Below are 17,793 nucleotides of genomic sequence, written 5' to 3' on the forward strand. Positions count from 1 at the left end.
AAGAAAAGTATATTGCCACATCCATTTCTCTTTTTGAATCTCCTCCTTAATAACTGTCCAATAATGATACACAGAAGAAGGACTTTGCATTCAGAATTCTCTCTAAATTATCAGGTTGATCAAGGTTTTATAATTCTGAGGGAAGTAAACGAGAAAGTTTCCAGAAGTTCAATATGTTAAAATTTACCTGGCTCAGCCCTAATGAGAGAAAGTTTCAGCTGGATTAAGGTCATAAAATATATTTCAAAATTGCCATTTGCAAGTATGATTATACAACTCCAGGGCAGACAGCATACCTGGTATGCTATTTAAATACCTCCATAGGAATGAGTTTCCTGTTCATCCTTTTTACATACTAGATGGCTGAAATCAGTGACTCAAAGCAGTAACAGGTCTAGCATGCAAACCTATTAAAAATTTCATAACTTCACTTTTTCAGTTTTTCCACTAGTTTGTGCACTGACTGTTGATTTAGTGCAGCACTGCTCACTACCATACCTACAGATGCTACAGCCATCTTCAGCTGAAAAGTCTTCAAGAGCCATCTTGTCATACTTAACTGAGATCTAACAATTTTAATTTTTTTTTAAACTTTTTAATAGCAAAAATATTTAAATTATTTGTCAAATCAACATACAGCTTGAAAAACCTCATGTACACCAATATATACTAGGCAGCATGCATTCTCACACCAGTAAAACAGCTGTGAGAAAAACACAACTCTAAACCCTAGATTACTCCAGTTAGCTTTTATGGTCACAACACTAACAGAGATAATGAAGCCATCATTTTGTATGTAAAGTAAATCAAACATCTGTCATCTTTCAAACATTTTATTTTGGTACTTTTAAATATGTTTTAATACAACAAAGATATAAAACAATATATTAATTCAATCTGAGTTTAGAATCAAACAATATTTACTTATTTACAGTACTTGCTTTAAACTTCACTGGCATACCTTCTAGCCATTAAGTAATACTATTTTCTCTGTCAGAGCAAAATTAAAGGAACTACTCAGTGCGACAAGTCCTGTTTCTGCATCCCTATTATGTTAAGTACCATATACAATGCAGTTTGTGGTTACTTGCATTTGACAAAATTTCTCTTATTTGACAAAACTGAATTGAAAAAGACAGCAAAACCAAGTTATAGGTAGTCTTCAACTACATAGTCACTGGGCTGACACATCAGGTTATTGTGCTCCACGTTTATCTTAAATTCTTATACGCATATTACAAACTGGCTTTAAAAATGTGCACATCACTGAATTATGTACATAATGCTCACTGCAACTTTCTTAAAATACAAACAGTAAGTATGCAGGAAACTACTATATGGATGGTTCAGAGTTCATATTTTAGTGTTCAAAGGGCTGTTAGTTTTTGGGATATCCATAATACAATGAGAAAGACACCTGCACGTTCATTCCAAAGTACTTTTTTCCTACAACAAATACCATTTCAATGTCAAACAGTTACATGTCAAAGATGCATGAGAAAGAGTAAACTGTATTAATCATCACTGGTCTATCAATTAATCCTTGTTTCATAGTCTACATATGCAAAATAATTCAGAGGGCAAGCGGCTCACTGCTAGGATTTCTGCCAAATAAATTTCCTACTTAAAGATAATGGTGGTTTTTGTAGTTACAGGTCAAGTTTGCGTAAAGGAATCCTACATTAGTAAAACAAACCAACCAATCAACAAAAGTAGAAAAGTAATACTGCTTGCAGATTCCAGCAAACTCTCCCCAACATTTCAGTAGAAACTACATGGACTAGACAGAACAAAATAGTATTTGTCAGAATCATTATAGGCAACTTTTCTTTTGTTACACATGCTTCACATCCACACAACCTACCTTTTGTCCAAGACATCTGCTATTTCTACAAATGCACATTTAAGGATTGCATTTCAGCTCCACAATACTTTAGATGCTTAAAAACCCCAGTGGATTTTAGCATACCAAAAAAAATCTAGCTAAATAGTAATGGACAAGTGTAGCAATGAAGTGTGCAAATGGTGCTTAATTAAAAAACAAAAACAGGAGATTCTAACTGTTACAAAAGACTTGTTTTGACATCTCAGTTCAACCTTTCCCTCTTTCCCTTAGATACTCTTTTTGGCACTACACGAGTCACCACATATAGACAGCCATACAGAACAGGTTATTATAGGAACCTGCACTTTTATGTTTGTTGAAGGATTTCAAGTAATTCTTAATATTATTGATATTTAACATGCTTACATATTTTTTTTTTTTTAATCATTTAACCAACTGTGGCTTCTTAGTACACCTAGATATCAATTCTATTTTATTGTATTTTTTATTAAGAGTTGTTCTCTCAGAAGAGTATGTATATGTCGGTAACTTCTTTTAAATTCTACTGGAATGTTTTCTTCCAAGACAGATGTGAAAACAAACAAACAAACAAACAAACAGGGAAAACAAAATAAACTGATACTTTCTATTCCCATTACTTATCAGTATGTACCTCTTATACAGCACGCACCTTGTCTAATCCAAGGAAATGCTTAAACTAAAATGGTAACCCTCACTAAAGCCAGAATATTTAGTTATTTGTTTAAAGTTAAGCCTATAATTAGCCGTACCACAAGCAATACACTTACAGGATCCAATTCTTGTTAGTCTTGGACATTTGAAAATTTCAGGCCTATCTACATTTTCATACTGTCACTTGGTATTAGTGTTATCTTGTTTACCAGAGGACATTAAAATAATTAACATATATGGAAGCTTCCTATATCATTATTCAAGAACAGCTGGAGGAACCTTGCTTAAAGATCCTTTCACAAGCTTTTATTAGTGTAACCATAGTTTATTAAAAAACACTTCTATGGAAACCTTACATCTGTACGCAGGTACAGTATCACAGCACCACTAGTTTCTCTGACTGTTTAATGGATCTTAAAGAGAGAAAAAAATAGAAGTAAAATGTTTAGGAAAATTATTCTAAAAAGGTATGTAAAAGGTATAAGAAAAAAAAAGATGGAGAAGTGGCTGTACCTATCACCATCAGGTTGGTGCATACATACATATTTACACACAACCTCCAAGCATAAGCCCAAACTGATAACAAGGAAGAGCTCAAGACTATTGTCAAGTCCCAAATATTAAATATTACTGGATTATCTAAGTTACAGGGGGAAAAAAAAAAAAAAAAAAAAAAAAAGGAGGGCGAGGAAGGAATGGGACTCTCCCCTTCTCTAGTATATCCATTATGAAAAAGTTAAACTAATCAAGTAGAAAAGTCTGTCTATGCACTTCATAGTCCTGAGTCACACTGTTAAGACACTTGCACCTACTGACACAAAGCAGCAACTCTCTCCTTTCTCTGAATTCAGATGTGTGCACTCCCACAGACCACAGAAGATAACTTTGCACACAACAGATGCAGCAAGTTGAAGGAGAGCAAAGAGACTGGTGCGCCAACATAAGGGAGAAGGACAATGCTGAAGATACTTAGCATTAAATGCAAGGCCCAACAATGCTCTGCTGCCTTTACTTAAAAAGGCTTGTCAGCAGCAGCAAAGCAGCAAAATGCTTTTAGACCACTGACTCTTCTAAAAGGAGGTACAGAATTTTAAGCCTGTCAGTCGTTTGCAATTTGTTTTCATCTCATTAATAAGAAACCTTACGTTATCAGATTTTCAGATCAACTGTGATCTTTTAGCATTTGAAATCAGATTTTCTTTTATCATTATTTATTATTCTTTTTTCTTTTTCCTCTTGGGTGTTTACAGACAGACAACACTAATTTCCAAAACAGAAAAGCACAATTATCCTGACAATGTTTGAACCCACTTCAGTTCTCACAAGAGCTACCTCTTTATATTACTCTCATACGCAAATATCTAGTGGCAAGAAAACATATAGATAACACAGAAAAACAAGCTTTCATTAAAAAACACTGACAGGCAACGCTGACTTAAAATATGGATTTACTTAAGAGAATTTGAAAAAAAAAGTAAAAAAAAAAAAAAAAAAAGAACCCTTACGTTTCAAAGTACGTGAACTTCACTTAAAAATATTGAAATAGTAGCTTTGCTTTACGTAAACATTGTTACACTGGGCTGTACTTGGAAATTCTCCTGTATGCCTAAATTGCAAAATTTTTTTTTTTCAGTTTAGACACAGCTATGCTGGTCAGTACTGACATTTCTTTTTAGAATGAAGAGCTTTACAAGTTTAATTGCATGGTCCCTCCACATGTCAGAACTCGGAATACAACCCCCTGCATATCCTGACAACAGAAGTTTTCCTAGAGTTTAAAAAACAGTATTTGTAACTCTGTGTGCATTGCAAAGGCAAATATAAATTAACAAATAGAGCTCTTTGATTATAAAGTCTCAAGAGGAATGTTTAAATTGCCTTTCTGAAATCAGAAAGGTAAGGACAGCGAGTGAATAGTCTTTGTGTTTTTAAGATTATTTTTTCCTTTTTTTTTTTCCCCTTAAGTGCCAGCACACTCCCCCAGTTTGGATGGCAAGAGCCACTACGCTATAGCAGATTACACAATATAGTAATATACTTGGAATTTTGCTGAAAACTGGAATGTTACAAATATGAAGTATGCGCAATAGTACAATGTGTGTGTGCTCAATATAGTTTGCATACTCTTTAAGATGCACAATTCCTCTGTGGTATAGGAGCTAAATGAAGTAACAAAAATAATATATCATGAAAAGTGCATGACAGTCAAGTTAGTACAATCCAGGTTTATAAAAGGAACACAACACAGACAACTGCAAAATTCTACCAAAGGGATCCTTCTCTATGCAAGCTTAAGTACACTACAGTCATCAAGGCAGCCTGTACCAAGCCAGAAAATGCTTCATGCAACTTTCCAAGGCTGACTTAGGCTATGACTTTTGTGCATACTACCTATTCTGAAATTCTAACAACAAATTAAAAAGGCTACAACATTTTAAGATTTGCACCTTTTACTTATCCATTTCCATTAAGCATAAATCTCATTTCAGGCCTCTGCAGCCAACATTAGTATTGTCCCCTTACAAACCACTGCATAAGATGTCACCATCTGTGATCCTTGCTTATGCATTAGGCAGTGTGTTGTTGTTTTGTTTTTTTTAAACAACCAAAAGTCAATTGTTTATGGTACTTTCTTTCAGCATAATAAATGAAGAACTTAAATTAAGAACTAGTCTTTTTCATTTTGTTAGAAGAACATATACGGTGTGCATATATATATATACAAATATACTGTGTATATATATCCAGAGATATTCACCATATTGTTGACACCAGAGTGCTAAAACATACATCAATATGAGCACTATTTCCAAAACTCACTATTATTACTTTTCCTGAAAGGATTACTACATGCATTTCCCCGTCCATTTATGGGACAGTAAGATATGTGAAGATAACTGTTCTGTTCCTCCAGTGTTAAAGAGCTGCTCCTAAAAAGCATGCATAGGGCTGGGTACAAAGCAATTAAAACCACACAGAAAAATTATGTTGTGGCTTTAAATGCACTAAAGCTAAATTAATATTACGTTTAGTGGATGCAGCATTTACTTTAACTCATTTATTTAAAACAAAAGGGAAAACTTCCAGGTGCCAGAACAACCATATAGACAGTTGACAGACTAGACTAAATAACCTCTCATCGAAAAAAAACACAAAACATCATTCCATAGCCACAAGGCAGACTTTCATTTTTGGCAATCCATACACAGACCATTTATATTGTCAATTATACTTTAAGACTTACTATTAACAGTTAAGAGACTCTTTTAGCAAGGAACTATATTGTTTTCCTCATTATGACACAGTACTCCTCAATCTTTAAGTGTACACAGAGTTTGTTTCAATAATTAAATTTTTGACTGTTTTAAAAGAAAGTCATTGTAAGGTTCTAATTTTTTAGTCAGTGTACATAAAGGCTGGCATGTCAGGTAAAGGTGATTAACTGGACCTGTAAATGGTATATTATATTCAGTACAAGCACACATTTGAAGTGACTTGAAATTACTTAAACATTCACACAGAACCTTACTACTCTGGTTTGTAGTTATGATTCACTGATTGCCTCTACCAGTCCCCGTGTTGTCTTCCATTAAAACAGGAACAAAACTCATCCCTGCAGAGTGTGGCAACCCCGTTCTATGGCTAAGAATCTAAGAAGCACGACAAGGAGGCAGTGGCCACGGAGTGAAAACTGTTACTTCATGTCCCCTCCAGCTAGCCTTGTAGGGTCTTAGTCATAACAGTTCATAAAAATCTCAACTGACACACACACTCTTCAGCCAATCAGTCTTTTCATTATCGTAGGTTTTGAAAATGGCCAGCAATACTCATTGGGAACAGTACCATTAACATTGCATTCAAAGAAAGAAAACATTGGAAACCAGATCCTTGCTCTTCTACTCTGCTGATATGCTCTAGTATTAGCCAACGTGTGGTAATATAAAAAGAGTCTTGTAGTGATGTAAAAGGCAATGAAGACATCAATAGAGTAATGTTCATGTGCAGCCAAAATGAAGAAGATTCCAAAGAGGTTCAGGACCCAGGATAAGGTGTGCAAGAAGTTCCAGCTCCTTGGCGTATCTAGGAGAAAACAGAAAGGAACTGACCTGGAGTGTCTCATACCGCTGGGCTGTAAAGTGCACACTTGACAACAAGAAGTAGAAATCAGTTCAATTCCCTTTTGTTACATATATAAAGTTTCTTGTGAATATATGAAGTTCTTTGAACTATTTCTATAGCAGGAAGCATTTCATGAACGAGATACAGAACATGCAATTCAATCCAGGACTAAACCCAGCAAGTTCACGTGCAGATTTTTCCATCCAAAATGTGATGAAATTTTTGTCTTTGTCTGGAAGCTTTGTTTACATTCACACATCCAATAAATTCAATAATAACAAGTTATAAATGTCAACTACTTCATTACTGCTTTACAGATACAGCTGCTACTATTCTTTTTCTGGATTAACACAGCATACTGAAGTTCTTCAGGACCATGAAAATCAGAATTTCGTCCCACTGACTATTGTTAATGAAAATCATGCCTTTTACATGTGTAAGGGGAAATATAACAAAGTATACATAACTCTGTTATTCCAGTCATTCGATCAAATGTGAACTCAGGCTAATTATTTTAGCTTGCTATAATGATGTATCTAATAACACCTCATATTTACAGAAGAACTCTGTTTCATATAGTCTCACTCATGAGGTTTCCTATTTATCTGCAGATTATACTAAAGGTAAATAAACGTAGACTGGGATTTTGTCTGATGTGTCACTGTCAGATACAAAGGTAACAGAAAATCATTAATACCTTCCCTAGTATTCTAGTTACAAAGCCTTTCTGATTTCCTGGCTCATTTCACTTGTTTTTTCCCATGTGCCCTATTTATCCTTCCATTAATTTACAAGGTTCTGTTCCTTTACTGTCTGCAAGTTAACTGTTACAAACCTGAGAAAAAGCCCATGATTTAAATTTGTTAGCTTTAATATCACTCAGCGTGCCTTTGGCTGAGGGCAAGCAGCAGAGAATACTTAAGGACATTAAAGTATTTACACTCTTGCACCTGTGGTTGACAGCAAACAGTACAAATTCTTAACACTTAAGGACATTCAAGTATTGACACTGTGTACTTACATTCTGTGACAAAGAAGTTAAGCATGGTCAGGACAACAGTGTGGCCACTGAACATGTAATCGCCACACGTATGTACTCCAGTCAGAGTCATTCCAAAGCCACTCCATATTGCAAATGCCCGCTGGAGTTTTGCCCAAACATTGCCGTACAACTAAAAGACAGTAACATTAACCTTTAGTAAGTTCCTCCCCAGCCCAAACAATATACCCTTAAAGTTATACCACAGACAACTAGAAATTAGCTGTCTAGCACTATGTATGTTTAGTAGCATTGATCATTTTGTGCCTTTTATTAAAATACACATTTGCACACCTTTAGATTTTATTGTGGCAGTCAGTCCCATTAGTAACTACAATTAGTACCTCTGATTAATCCTGGCATTTAGAGTAAGTGTTTTGTTGCAAGTAATTTACATACCAAGTCTGCCACCTTTTTTTTTTTTTTTCCTTCCCCCACATGCATTCTACCTCCCAACGTGTCTTTGTCAGTCTTCCAGTATTCAGCTCAAACTTCTTCCAACTAAAAGCTAAGATAAAAATACTAGATCCCATGTTCTATGGAATATTTCTTTAGATATGGTGAAATACTTTCTTCAAAACAAAGCATCCAACAAGACAAAGTGACTATTCCACTTTCATCTTGTCTTTGTTAAGTCAGTGTCTGAAGTGCTTATTTCTCTGATGTATTCTCTTCAATTTTTGTTGTGAAATAGTCCGAATGTCCCCCTGCTTCCCTTCACCAAGTCACCATCTCCTCCCCAATGCAGCAGGTGTTTCTAAGACCCCTAAGGATGCATACATGCACAATAGCAACTAATAAAGTTAGGGATGGAGGGGAAGATAAGAGCCATGTGCTATTCTAACAAATACACACCTAGCATGATGGTTACAGTAATTGTAACCATAACCTAAATAAAATTTAAAAATATGCATTTAAAAAAAAAATCCTGAGAAAGAATTTAAAGCATTTAAAGTTTTTACCTTTCCAGTACACTGTAAGTGCTGGCCTGGCACGGAGAGCGAGGTAACAAACATTGTAACGCAACGTAGTAAGAATACCGTCCCCATGAGGCTGCACAGCCTTCGCAGAAGTATAGACCTGGGAAAAAATACATAGGAACTGACAGTAAGAATACTAATATATTGTATTTTCATGAAGAAAACATTTCCTCCCACCACAGTTTAGTTCCATTAGGTCCTTTCACCATTGTTCCAAATGTCATTGTATTGTTTATTTATTTTCAGTAGTACTATAAAGGCATTATTCCACATGACAGGGTGAAACAAAGGAGCAGGCTTACTGCCACCAAAAGCCCCACCATCCCACTTCTCTGCAGCTATACTAGCTGTACTTGTACTAGCTTTGGCACTCATTCCTTCTGTTGGTGAACCTATAAAGATCAACAAACTGGTAAAAATTTAACTTAAAATATGCACACACACACACACACAAAAAGGTTTTCTCCCCTCCTTCAGTAACAGCAAGCTGCTAGGCTGGCTCAGTCATCCTGTGAAGTTTCATTCTCATAGAATTTTCTTATAAACAGAATTTTTACAACATGAGAATACATACTGGTGGCTCTCTGAAACATATATGTACAAAAGAAAATAACCAGCAAGTCTGGTAGAAAAATACACCCATATTACTCCGTAATGTTTATAACTCAACATCCTTGATTAAATTGTCCTCATACTCCATTTCAACAATATTAAGAAATTCATAAACTTATATTAACTGTAGAGTCTTAATTGGTCCTGATAAATTCTTTTTAAGTCCTTCCTCTAGATCAAGGCACCACTTAATTTGAATGTATATATACACTGTACCTGTGTTTGTGAAGCAGAAGAACCAATAGCCAAATGTAGCAAAGAATTACACCACATACTTCAGTCATAGCAAAAGCCCATGGTATCCTTGGGACACTAAAAGAAAAAAAAAAAAAAAAAAAAAAAAAAAAAAAGAAGATGAAGCAAGGATGTTAACCTAAAATACAAACACAAAGGCTTGACTTTTTCTTTCTAGTCTCAGTAATTACAAAAAAAAGCATATAAGGTTCTTTTTAACTACAAAATGAACTTGAGTTAATCTCACAATAGTTTATACTACAATCAAAATTATCAATAGACTGAATTAAATAAATTATTTTTATTAATATTATCTCCTAGTAATGTACTTTCAGCAAACGTTTACACAGAATTCAGTAAATGAAAGAAAATCTCTAGTTTGCTCTTTTAATTTACATGTGATTTACTAAGACGATGTTCCTTTGAAGATTGTTGGGAAACAATGGTAATCTGACACAAACTTGCATGTCAAGTATGCTGCTTATGCTTATAAGAATACCATGTCAACACAATGAAATGCTGCACAACTTTAAGGAAGCAGAACTACACAGGAAAGTATTAGGAAAAGTATAAATGACTTTTGAAGTTAGATTTCAGTGATAGATAATCACTGTATGCAAACAGCTTAGCCTTGCTTGTCAAGATTTAATACTTCCTTGTGGGCAGTAGCTACAATTTTCTCCCTGCAACTTCACCAAAATACAGACTGACAGCTTTCAGGAGAGGCTGTTCCTAATAGTTGTGTTCTCTTTGATACAAAGGGCTAGCAAAGTGTTGCTCAAATGCTAGATTTGTAGTAATCCTCTTGCATTGTTTGGTGGGTTGCTGCTGTCTGAGCTCCTCCATATCCTTCCACTCAATGTGTACTGTGGAATTTGTCCTGGGAACAAAATCCAGCAATGACATAGTTCTCATTCTCTCTCCCCTCCGTCACTTTGTTTGATAAGGTCCATCCTTGCTGAGCTGTATCTACTTTTATTGGGGATTCTGCACTCTACGTCAGAAGATTAGGCCCCTACTGACTTCACTAAAACCATTAATGAAAATTACTGGCAAGAATAAAAAGACTGTGGCTTTTAGACAGTTTATCTTGTCTTTTGGAACTCTCCAGGCCATAAATTCTCCATGGTGCAAGTGAACTTCCTCAAATCACAGAATCACAGAATTTTCTAGGTTGGAAGAGACCTCAAGGTCATCGAGTCCAACCTCTGACCTAACGCTAACAGTCCCCACTAAACCATTTCCCTAAGCTCTACATCTAAACGTCTTTTGAAGACTTCCAGGGATCTAAACGAAACGATAAATGGAGCATTTATCTCCTACTAAATTTCTCGTCATTGACTAGAATTTCACCTCTGGTGTTGTGTATCTTTTCTGACTGAAATGGAATATATTCTTTAACACTAGAAAAGCCACAGGCACTGTTTAAGTCATTAAAGTGTTTTCATACACAGATACTCTATAGTTTGTAAGGAAGCTGACATATTTGGTCTGCTTCAGTTCCCCTAAAGCATTTTAAACAAGTTAACATCAAGAAGACAGTATAAATACAGTATCAATACTATCCCTTTTCATTTCCTTACTCATTGGCACTTCGTTGACCAACTTTCCCAAAGCAAAGTACATCTCTTCTCCAGATTGTCAGCCATCTGTGGGCTGCCAGGACTGTGAAAGAACTTAAATTTTAAGACCAAAACATTTCTTCATCGTAAGTCTTCCTACACCAAGACACGTTATGCTTCACAGCAGCATATGGATTTCAGAAAATGTATGTGTCTGCTTACCTATGAGAGTTGACCATCATCCTTTTTACTAGAATGAGAAGATGGAAGAATTAATTCCTGCGTTGTGATTCACTAAAGATGCAGAATTAAATATAAATGGGGTAAAATAACAGATTACTTTACCCTGAGAAGACCAAATCCCTACATCTAACAGAAGCACATTTCAGTCTTAGCAGAGAGTTTACTATACTCATGACAATTTTGTAGAGCATTTTCAAGAGCATTAGAAATGTTGAGAATGAAGAAAAAGCAGCCTATACTTTAAACATGGTTTTATTGTATTGTTTTTTTAAAAAAAATCTTACCTATCTAGAAATATGTCTGGTAGAGGTGGATACGTTTGCATGTCAGGTACTCGTTCATGTACTATAACCATAACAAACGATGTAAAGCCGAACACTATGAAGACATACACACAACTCAAAATTGTTTTCCAGTACTCTGGGTCCAGTCTCCTCGTGGAGTGTTTGTTTTTGCCATTTGCATACTGATATTGATCACCATTCAAGTCAGTAATTGGTCCATCATAGTCCCGAGGTACTTCACCATTACAAAACCAATCTGTACCCTGCAGCGAACCAACAGTAGCGCACACTGTGCCAATGTGACTATCGCTGCTGTAACCCAGCTCTTCTAGGACATCGATATGTTGCTTCTGTAGCTTGCGAATGGACAACATTAGCCTTTTGATATCCCCCAGGACTTTGATTTCCAGTGGAGGGGATCGTAAATCGTATTCTGTAAGTGTCAGCAATGTAATTCCATCTAGCCTGTGTCTATTGCACAAAATATCCACATATTCACAGAAGCCTTCTTCCTTCAGCCACTTGGCCACGTTCTTGGTTGTCCAACGTCGAATGCAAAGCTGGTTATTGCCTGCCATCGTCCTTCTCTATGCGCCAATAAAATTGACCTGTTAGATATTGGAGAAAGAGAGAAGACCTCAATGTCTAATGAAGATTACTGAAACATTGGTGTCTTCTGTGTGTTTTTAGAAGCTTACTTAGGCAAAGATGTTTTATGTATGAACCTGGCAAAAAACAGACATATGATTCATTAGGCAAGTAATACAAAAATATTTTTTTAACACTTGGAGTCCAGCAAAACCGAGGAAAGTTTATCTAATTTGAGCCTCAATAGAAATTTAAAGCCACCTAGAAGCAGAATATTTCCTAGATATACCCAGTCTTTTATTCTTTTGTTAAAAAAGAAAACCTGAATTTGTGAATTATGCTAGGCAATGAAGAACAAAGATTACCCTGTTTAAATATCAGCTTAATCATTAGTCTTTTCTGCTGTTTGCAGTTCAGAACTAAGCAAGAAAGTATAGCCAGCAACTATGCAAAACTGAATTAAGAGATAAAAAAAAAAATAGTACATTACATGTCCAACATATTCCACTGATTTAAAATTCATCCAGAAGCTTTGGCAGTGTGACACCCCCCCGCCAAGTAAATCTAAGACAAGGTATCTACAGTCATACAGACTTGGGATAACTTTGTTGTATGTTAACGGTGCAGTCATCAGCTTTATATACATCTGTTTGAAATGCGTACTTAAGATAAATCATTTGCAGTATCATCTTTACGTCTCGCTGCTTGTTTTAAAAAGGCGCTGTACCTATTGTTAGAAGTAGCACTTATAATTACTGGGTGCAACTTTTTCTTCCACTATACATCTAATAGGACTGCCCTACTTTCTTCTATATCAGAGAACATTTGACTTGTCAATCAAGATTTCCCAACAGTACAAAAGATACAGGTTAGAAGAAAAATGGAAGCACAACTCAAAGCTGCCCTACTAAAAGCACTGAGGGAGTGGTACCTCTGACAATATTCCCTCTGCAGCTGTTTATATGTAAACAGCACGTACACAATGCAGATTTGATTCCTCAAAACTCCACATACAGTCAATATGTACATGAGCTTTAACACCTTTATTTAAACAGTTGCTGAAACATCCACAAACAATTACTAGTCTTCTCCACATCTACTATATTCTTCCTTCTCCATGTAAGAGCATATTTGTTCATTTCTCTTATCTTACTACTTTTGAAAATACTGCTCAAAACAACTATAACACAGCTATTACAAAAGAAATTATGACAATTAGTTTGCAAATTAACAATCAGTTTATTGACCTTTGTATTTTTTTAAAATCTTAGTCAGGTAAAAACAAAAACAACGTAACACTTAAGTTGCTCATCTGGATTTCCAGTGTCACCTAGAACTGCAGATGAACTGCAAATGTTTGCTATCACGGTGTTTTTGTAACACTGTAGTCATCACCAGTTTTCTAAAAGCAGTGAATTTAGACTTACCAAAATGTACTCAACTCACTGGTCTGTCTTCTAACCAAAGCAACTTCTGAGAGCAAAGGCAAGAAACTTTCTTTACCCTATCAGAACTCCTTTCATTTGAACGAACCAGTATGAGTCAAGAATCCTAACACCAACCCAGTGTTTCTTCGTATGGCATTCCAGAACTTATAAATAAATGAATACACCTGCCCTTGTGTAACATGCAGTAAAAGTGACCTTGCAACACTGAGTAAGCATACCCCAAAACATCAAAGGTCATTACTGAACAGAGTGGACCTGGGAGAAAGTCTGCATCAGCTTAAGATGCACCTGATAGGACCCACTCCTGCTTTTAGATGCTGCCAAAGAAAAGGCATTTAGCCAACTGCAAAAGAAACAAGCACTTAAAGCACAAACTTCACCATTCCACACAGCTCACAGCTAACTTCATCTTCAGAGCTACAGGTTACGTTCAGTTTTGATGCGAGGGTTTTTCTTTAAACCCAGAAGCAACGCTCTCCTTCAGACTGCGCATTCAGTGCCACTTCTGTAGCTTACACAGTAAAAAGCATTTTTTCTTAGCACTTAATCTAAGCACCTGGAATACAATACTGATCTCTATGCCCAATTGCTACTATTCAGTTTTGAAGCTTACTAAAAGTGTGAATTTACAGGACAGAAGCAGAAATATTCTATACTTACGATAATCCTTAATTTTTTCCTATGCCTTTTATGCAATTTCTTTATCCCAATGTTAACTTGGACTCCAATACAGATTCCACTTACGCTTCGTAACATTTCCAACACTACCTGTCTGCGATGCAAGACTTATCGACCTGACCGAAGAGAGCAAGACACCTAGATGACTGTACTTGCCTTTTGGAAGAAAACAGCACCAAGAGCTACTTTGCCTTCTACGTTACTGGTTTTATCTCCGAAACCAAATAATGGAACGCGTGAATAACATGGACCAAGTACAGACTGAAGTGTCAGAGGGCAAAATATACTTTTCTCCTGACATCAGCAATGTCTGCAGCTAGCTGGTTGATTACTTTCCTGTTACTGTGATTTTATATTTAGTCAGCCCATCAGCAGTACATATCATGTGTTCTATTTCCCCTTTTCTTTCTCTGGCCTTTCAATTAACAGCATGGATACAACCAAATATGAACTACTGCATGTGCGCAATGCTGATGGGTGTAAGGAGTCTTTTTATTTTATTTTACAAAAAATGGTGCTTCTAACTCACGAATATTTCTACAGTTTGGTTAAGGCATTTTCAAAAACAAGTTGCCTCTGCAAGACTAAGCATACCCTAGCTATGTTTTCCAATATTATTAACATTTTCCCTGGATTTTCCTTATTTAAATATATATCTCTCCCAAAATTAATACCCACAGTTCTATCATGTTTTCCTCTACTGAATCACTGTCAGTCAAACATTACGCCCATAACTTCTCCAGCACATGGACACTAAGTCATTACCCTGAATTACAAATGTGGAAGTCAAATATTACCCCTACGATAGGGAAGGGAAAGTAGCACTGCCATTACACCAACACTGGGCAGTAGTCCTGTTACAGGAATGGCCCATCATAGAAACAGAGCTCGCTTACACCAGAATCATAGCTGAGGGGTTAGACAAGCCTCTGGCTGTGCCTGCAGCAGGGTGAGTGGGATACCGAGCGAGTTGGCCCCAGACACACACACCAAGCTACCAGCATCCTTGCAGCCCCACAGTCTGACCACATGTACGGGGCACGGCCCGTGGCTCTCCTTGCTGACATGCTTCAGGATTTTATTTTCCCAGCTATGTTCAGTTCTTGCCATCCTTGAGAGTAATTTTAGGAAGGACGCTGAAGAGCTATCAGATCTCACATGACGTAACCTACATTTCTCTGTAGGAGGTTTCAGGCTGCAGTTTGCATATAGGCGACTCCAGCTGTCCCTCCTTCACCAAGTCAGCTGGCCGAGGAGCACAGCACCTCACACCTTGGGTGAAAAGTTTTCCTGTACAAAGTCTGCTAGCTTGCAATGCGGGCGTGACACAGGTTTGAGGCGTTGGCTGTGCTGCTGCACAAAAACACCATGCACAAAAGCGCGCGCTGAGCCAGCCTGCAATAGGAAGGCTGCTGTCTGGCACACTGACTGAATGCCGTGCTGGAAACAGCACTGCCTTGTCATGCACCAAAAGTCTCGGGCACCCCACTGCTTGCATCAGCAGCTCGTCACCTGCTCTTCTTGAAAACTCCAGATTCTCCAGTGCTTATTTAGAGCAAACAGCACCAAAGGTTTCCTTGCCATATAGCGTGCACTAGTGCAGTGATTTGATCCTTACCTTGTAAATGTCACTACATACAGTCTATCTTGTAAACAATGGGAGAAAAAAAACACTTGCAAAAACAGGACAGTGATACATATATCGCATAAATATATAAATTATAAAACTGACCAAGCATGGCACAATGCCCACTGTAAGACTGAAAAATTGGATACTACCCTGAAACAAGCCTACAAGCCTATATTAATTTCAAGTGCAGCAATATTATTGTAAAACTTCCGTTCAGTTTTACTTAGTGACTTTGCTGTTAGAATTGCTTTATAAACATTTCTATTAAGTGACACTGTCAGCAGTATTGTAACTGTACTCAAAGGTCTTAATGGTATTTATGAAAGAAAGATAAGAAAACTCGAAGTAAAACTTGTTTGGCTTATTCTAAGACTTAGGTTTTAAATCATATAGGAAGACGTGCTTTACAAGAATTACTCAGTGAAGTGCTGCATTGTGGAAAATAAAGAATTGATACTGTGAAATCAAAGATTAGCTCCATATGCTTAGAAGAGCCCTTCTGACAGAATGTCTCCATGCAAAACTGACAGCAGCTATTACAGAAAATCCTGAAAGCTAAACATATTTGTCTTAAGAACCACTAAGAGTGATTACACACTGCAGCAAGCTGAACAGAACATCCACCGCTCCTTGACTGTTACCCCTCATTAAACCAAATGGGTTGTACTACACTCAAATGAACACTGAAAGCAGCTCAACTGCTGATCTACAAACCAGTGAACAAAACATTTTTTATCCTACCACCATAATTCAAGGCACACACAAGTGATTTTTAAGCAACTGATCAAGTACTCCCCCACTTATCACAGAACGTAATTCACGGTATATCCATTAATGTTTGTACAAGACCTTGTACATTTCACACACTAAATGTCAAATATCAAGTATTTCTTCCTCCAACTTCAAGAAATCTTGTACCCATCTGGTAACGTTTGCTGCTCTTTACCCTTGGACAACTTACCAGAAAAACAACTCAGGTGTACCGCTTTCCCCGTTTACCTCTTCCTTTTCTTCTCACGCCCCCATTTTCTGATGAAAAGGGGGGATGACACGACCAATCCTTCCACCTAACAGCACAGTCTCTGAAGCGAAACCACATTTGCTCTTACTCCTGACAATGACTTACAAACTGATCTTTTTAAGTCCTGAGAACATCTAAGCCTTCTTCTTTCTAAACACACAAGAAATGAGAAACTTTTACAAGTTATGTGATCATCATTAAACATCTACAATGGCTCAGGGATCCCAACCAGCCGAGGGGGCAGCAAAGCTGAGGCTCTGTATGCGGAGAAGCGACTACAAAAACTGAACGACTGCAGCTCCAGGACCGAGCTGTGCCTTTACCCGCGTATTTCTGGGAAGAAAACAAAGCAGAGCGGCAGCAGCAGGACCCCCGGAGCAGGGCACCGCTAAATTCGCGCTGGCTGCCAGCCCGCAGGACGCCTCCTCCCCGAGCCGCGCTCCCGCATCGCAGCCCCTCCGCGCCTCGCCAGGAGCCTCCTGCCAGCCCTGCACACCTCGCCGTGCCCCGACCCCTCCGGACCCTTCCCCTTTTCCCCCGTAGGGCGCAAAGCACGGCAGAACCCTCCTCCCCACCGCCAGGAGCCCGCACCCCACGAGCAGCCGCCGCGGGGAAGGGAAAGGCAGGGACTGGGACAGGGGCACGGCGCAGGGACGCCCCCCGTTCCCCGCCCGGCCCCGGCTCACCCACCAGCGCTAAGTGGCGGTGCCGTAGCGCCCGGCCCCGGGACGGCGGCAGCTCCCGGGCGCCCTCCCTGCCTCCTGCAGCGGCGGCGGCCCCCGCAGCCTCCCCATCACCCGCACGGAAGCGGCGGCGGCGGCGGCGCGGCAGGCGGAA

At 37.9% G+C, this 17,793-nt stretch overlaps 2 protein-coding genes across 3 annotated transcripts in view; both read right to left on the reverse strand.

Annotated features, from left to right (window-relative positions):
- Window positions 1-17,793, reverse strand: part of VDAC2 (voltage dependent anion channel 2) — a 46,225-nt gene that overhangs the window by 28,391 nt on the left and 41 nt on the right. The gene's annotated exons all lie outside the window — the stretch shown is intronic.
- On the reverse strand, window positions 5,562-17,780 carry SAMD8 (sterile alpha motif domain containing 8). 2 transcript variants are annotated; one of them, XM_084525542.1, is made up of 7 exons: window positions 17,647-17,697; window positions 16,897-17,017; window positions 11,592-12,199; window positions 9,485-9,580; window positions 8,639-8,756; window positions 7,659-7,809; window positions 5,562-6,598 (listed from the first exon to the last, which is right to left on the reverse strand). In XM_084525542.1, exons 3-7 carry the CDS (start codon window positions 12,167-12,169, stop codon window positions 6,294-6,296), a joined length of 1,248 nt encoding a protein of 415 aa, XP_084381668.1. In that variant the 5' UTR covers window positions 12,170-12,199; window positions 16,897-17,017; window positions 17,647-17,697; the 3' UTR covers window positions 5,562-6,293. The 2 variants fall into 2 exon arrangements, with proteins under 2 accessions (XP_084381668.1, XP_084381667.1); XM_084525541.1 differs by lacking the exon at window positions 16,897-17,017 and having other exon boundaries at window positions 17,647-17,780.

Source organism: Aythya ferina (genome assembly GCF_964211825.1).
Source record: "Aythya ferina genome assembly, chromosome: 7".
Lineage (NCBI taxonomy): Eukaryota > Metazoa > Chordata > Aves > Anseriformes > Anatidae > Aythya > Aythya ferina.

Coding starts and splice junctions, on each gene's coding strand:
- SAMD8 (XM_084525541.1), bottom strand. CDS start 12,169: ATGGCAGGCAATAACCAGCTTTGCATTCGACGTTGGACAACCAAGAAC. Junction 8,757..9,484: donor CTTCTGCTTCACAAACACAG/GTACAGTGTATA, acceptor ATTTTTTCCCAG/GTCTATACTTCTGCGAAGGC. Junction 6,599..7,658: donor TAACTTCTTTGTCACAGAAT/GTAAGTACACAG, acceptor GTTTTCTCCTAG/ATACGCCAAGGAGCTGGAAC.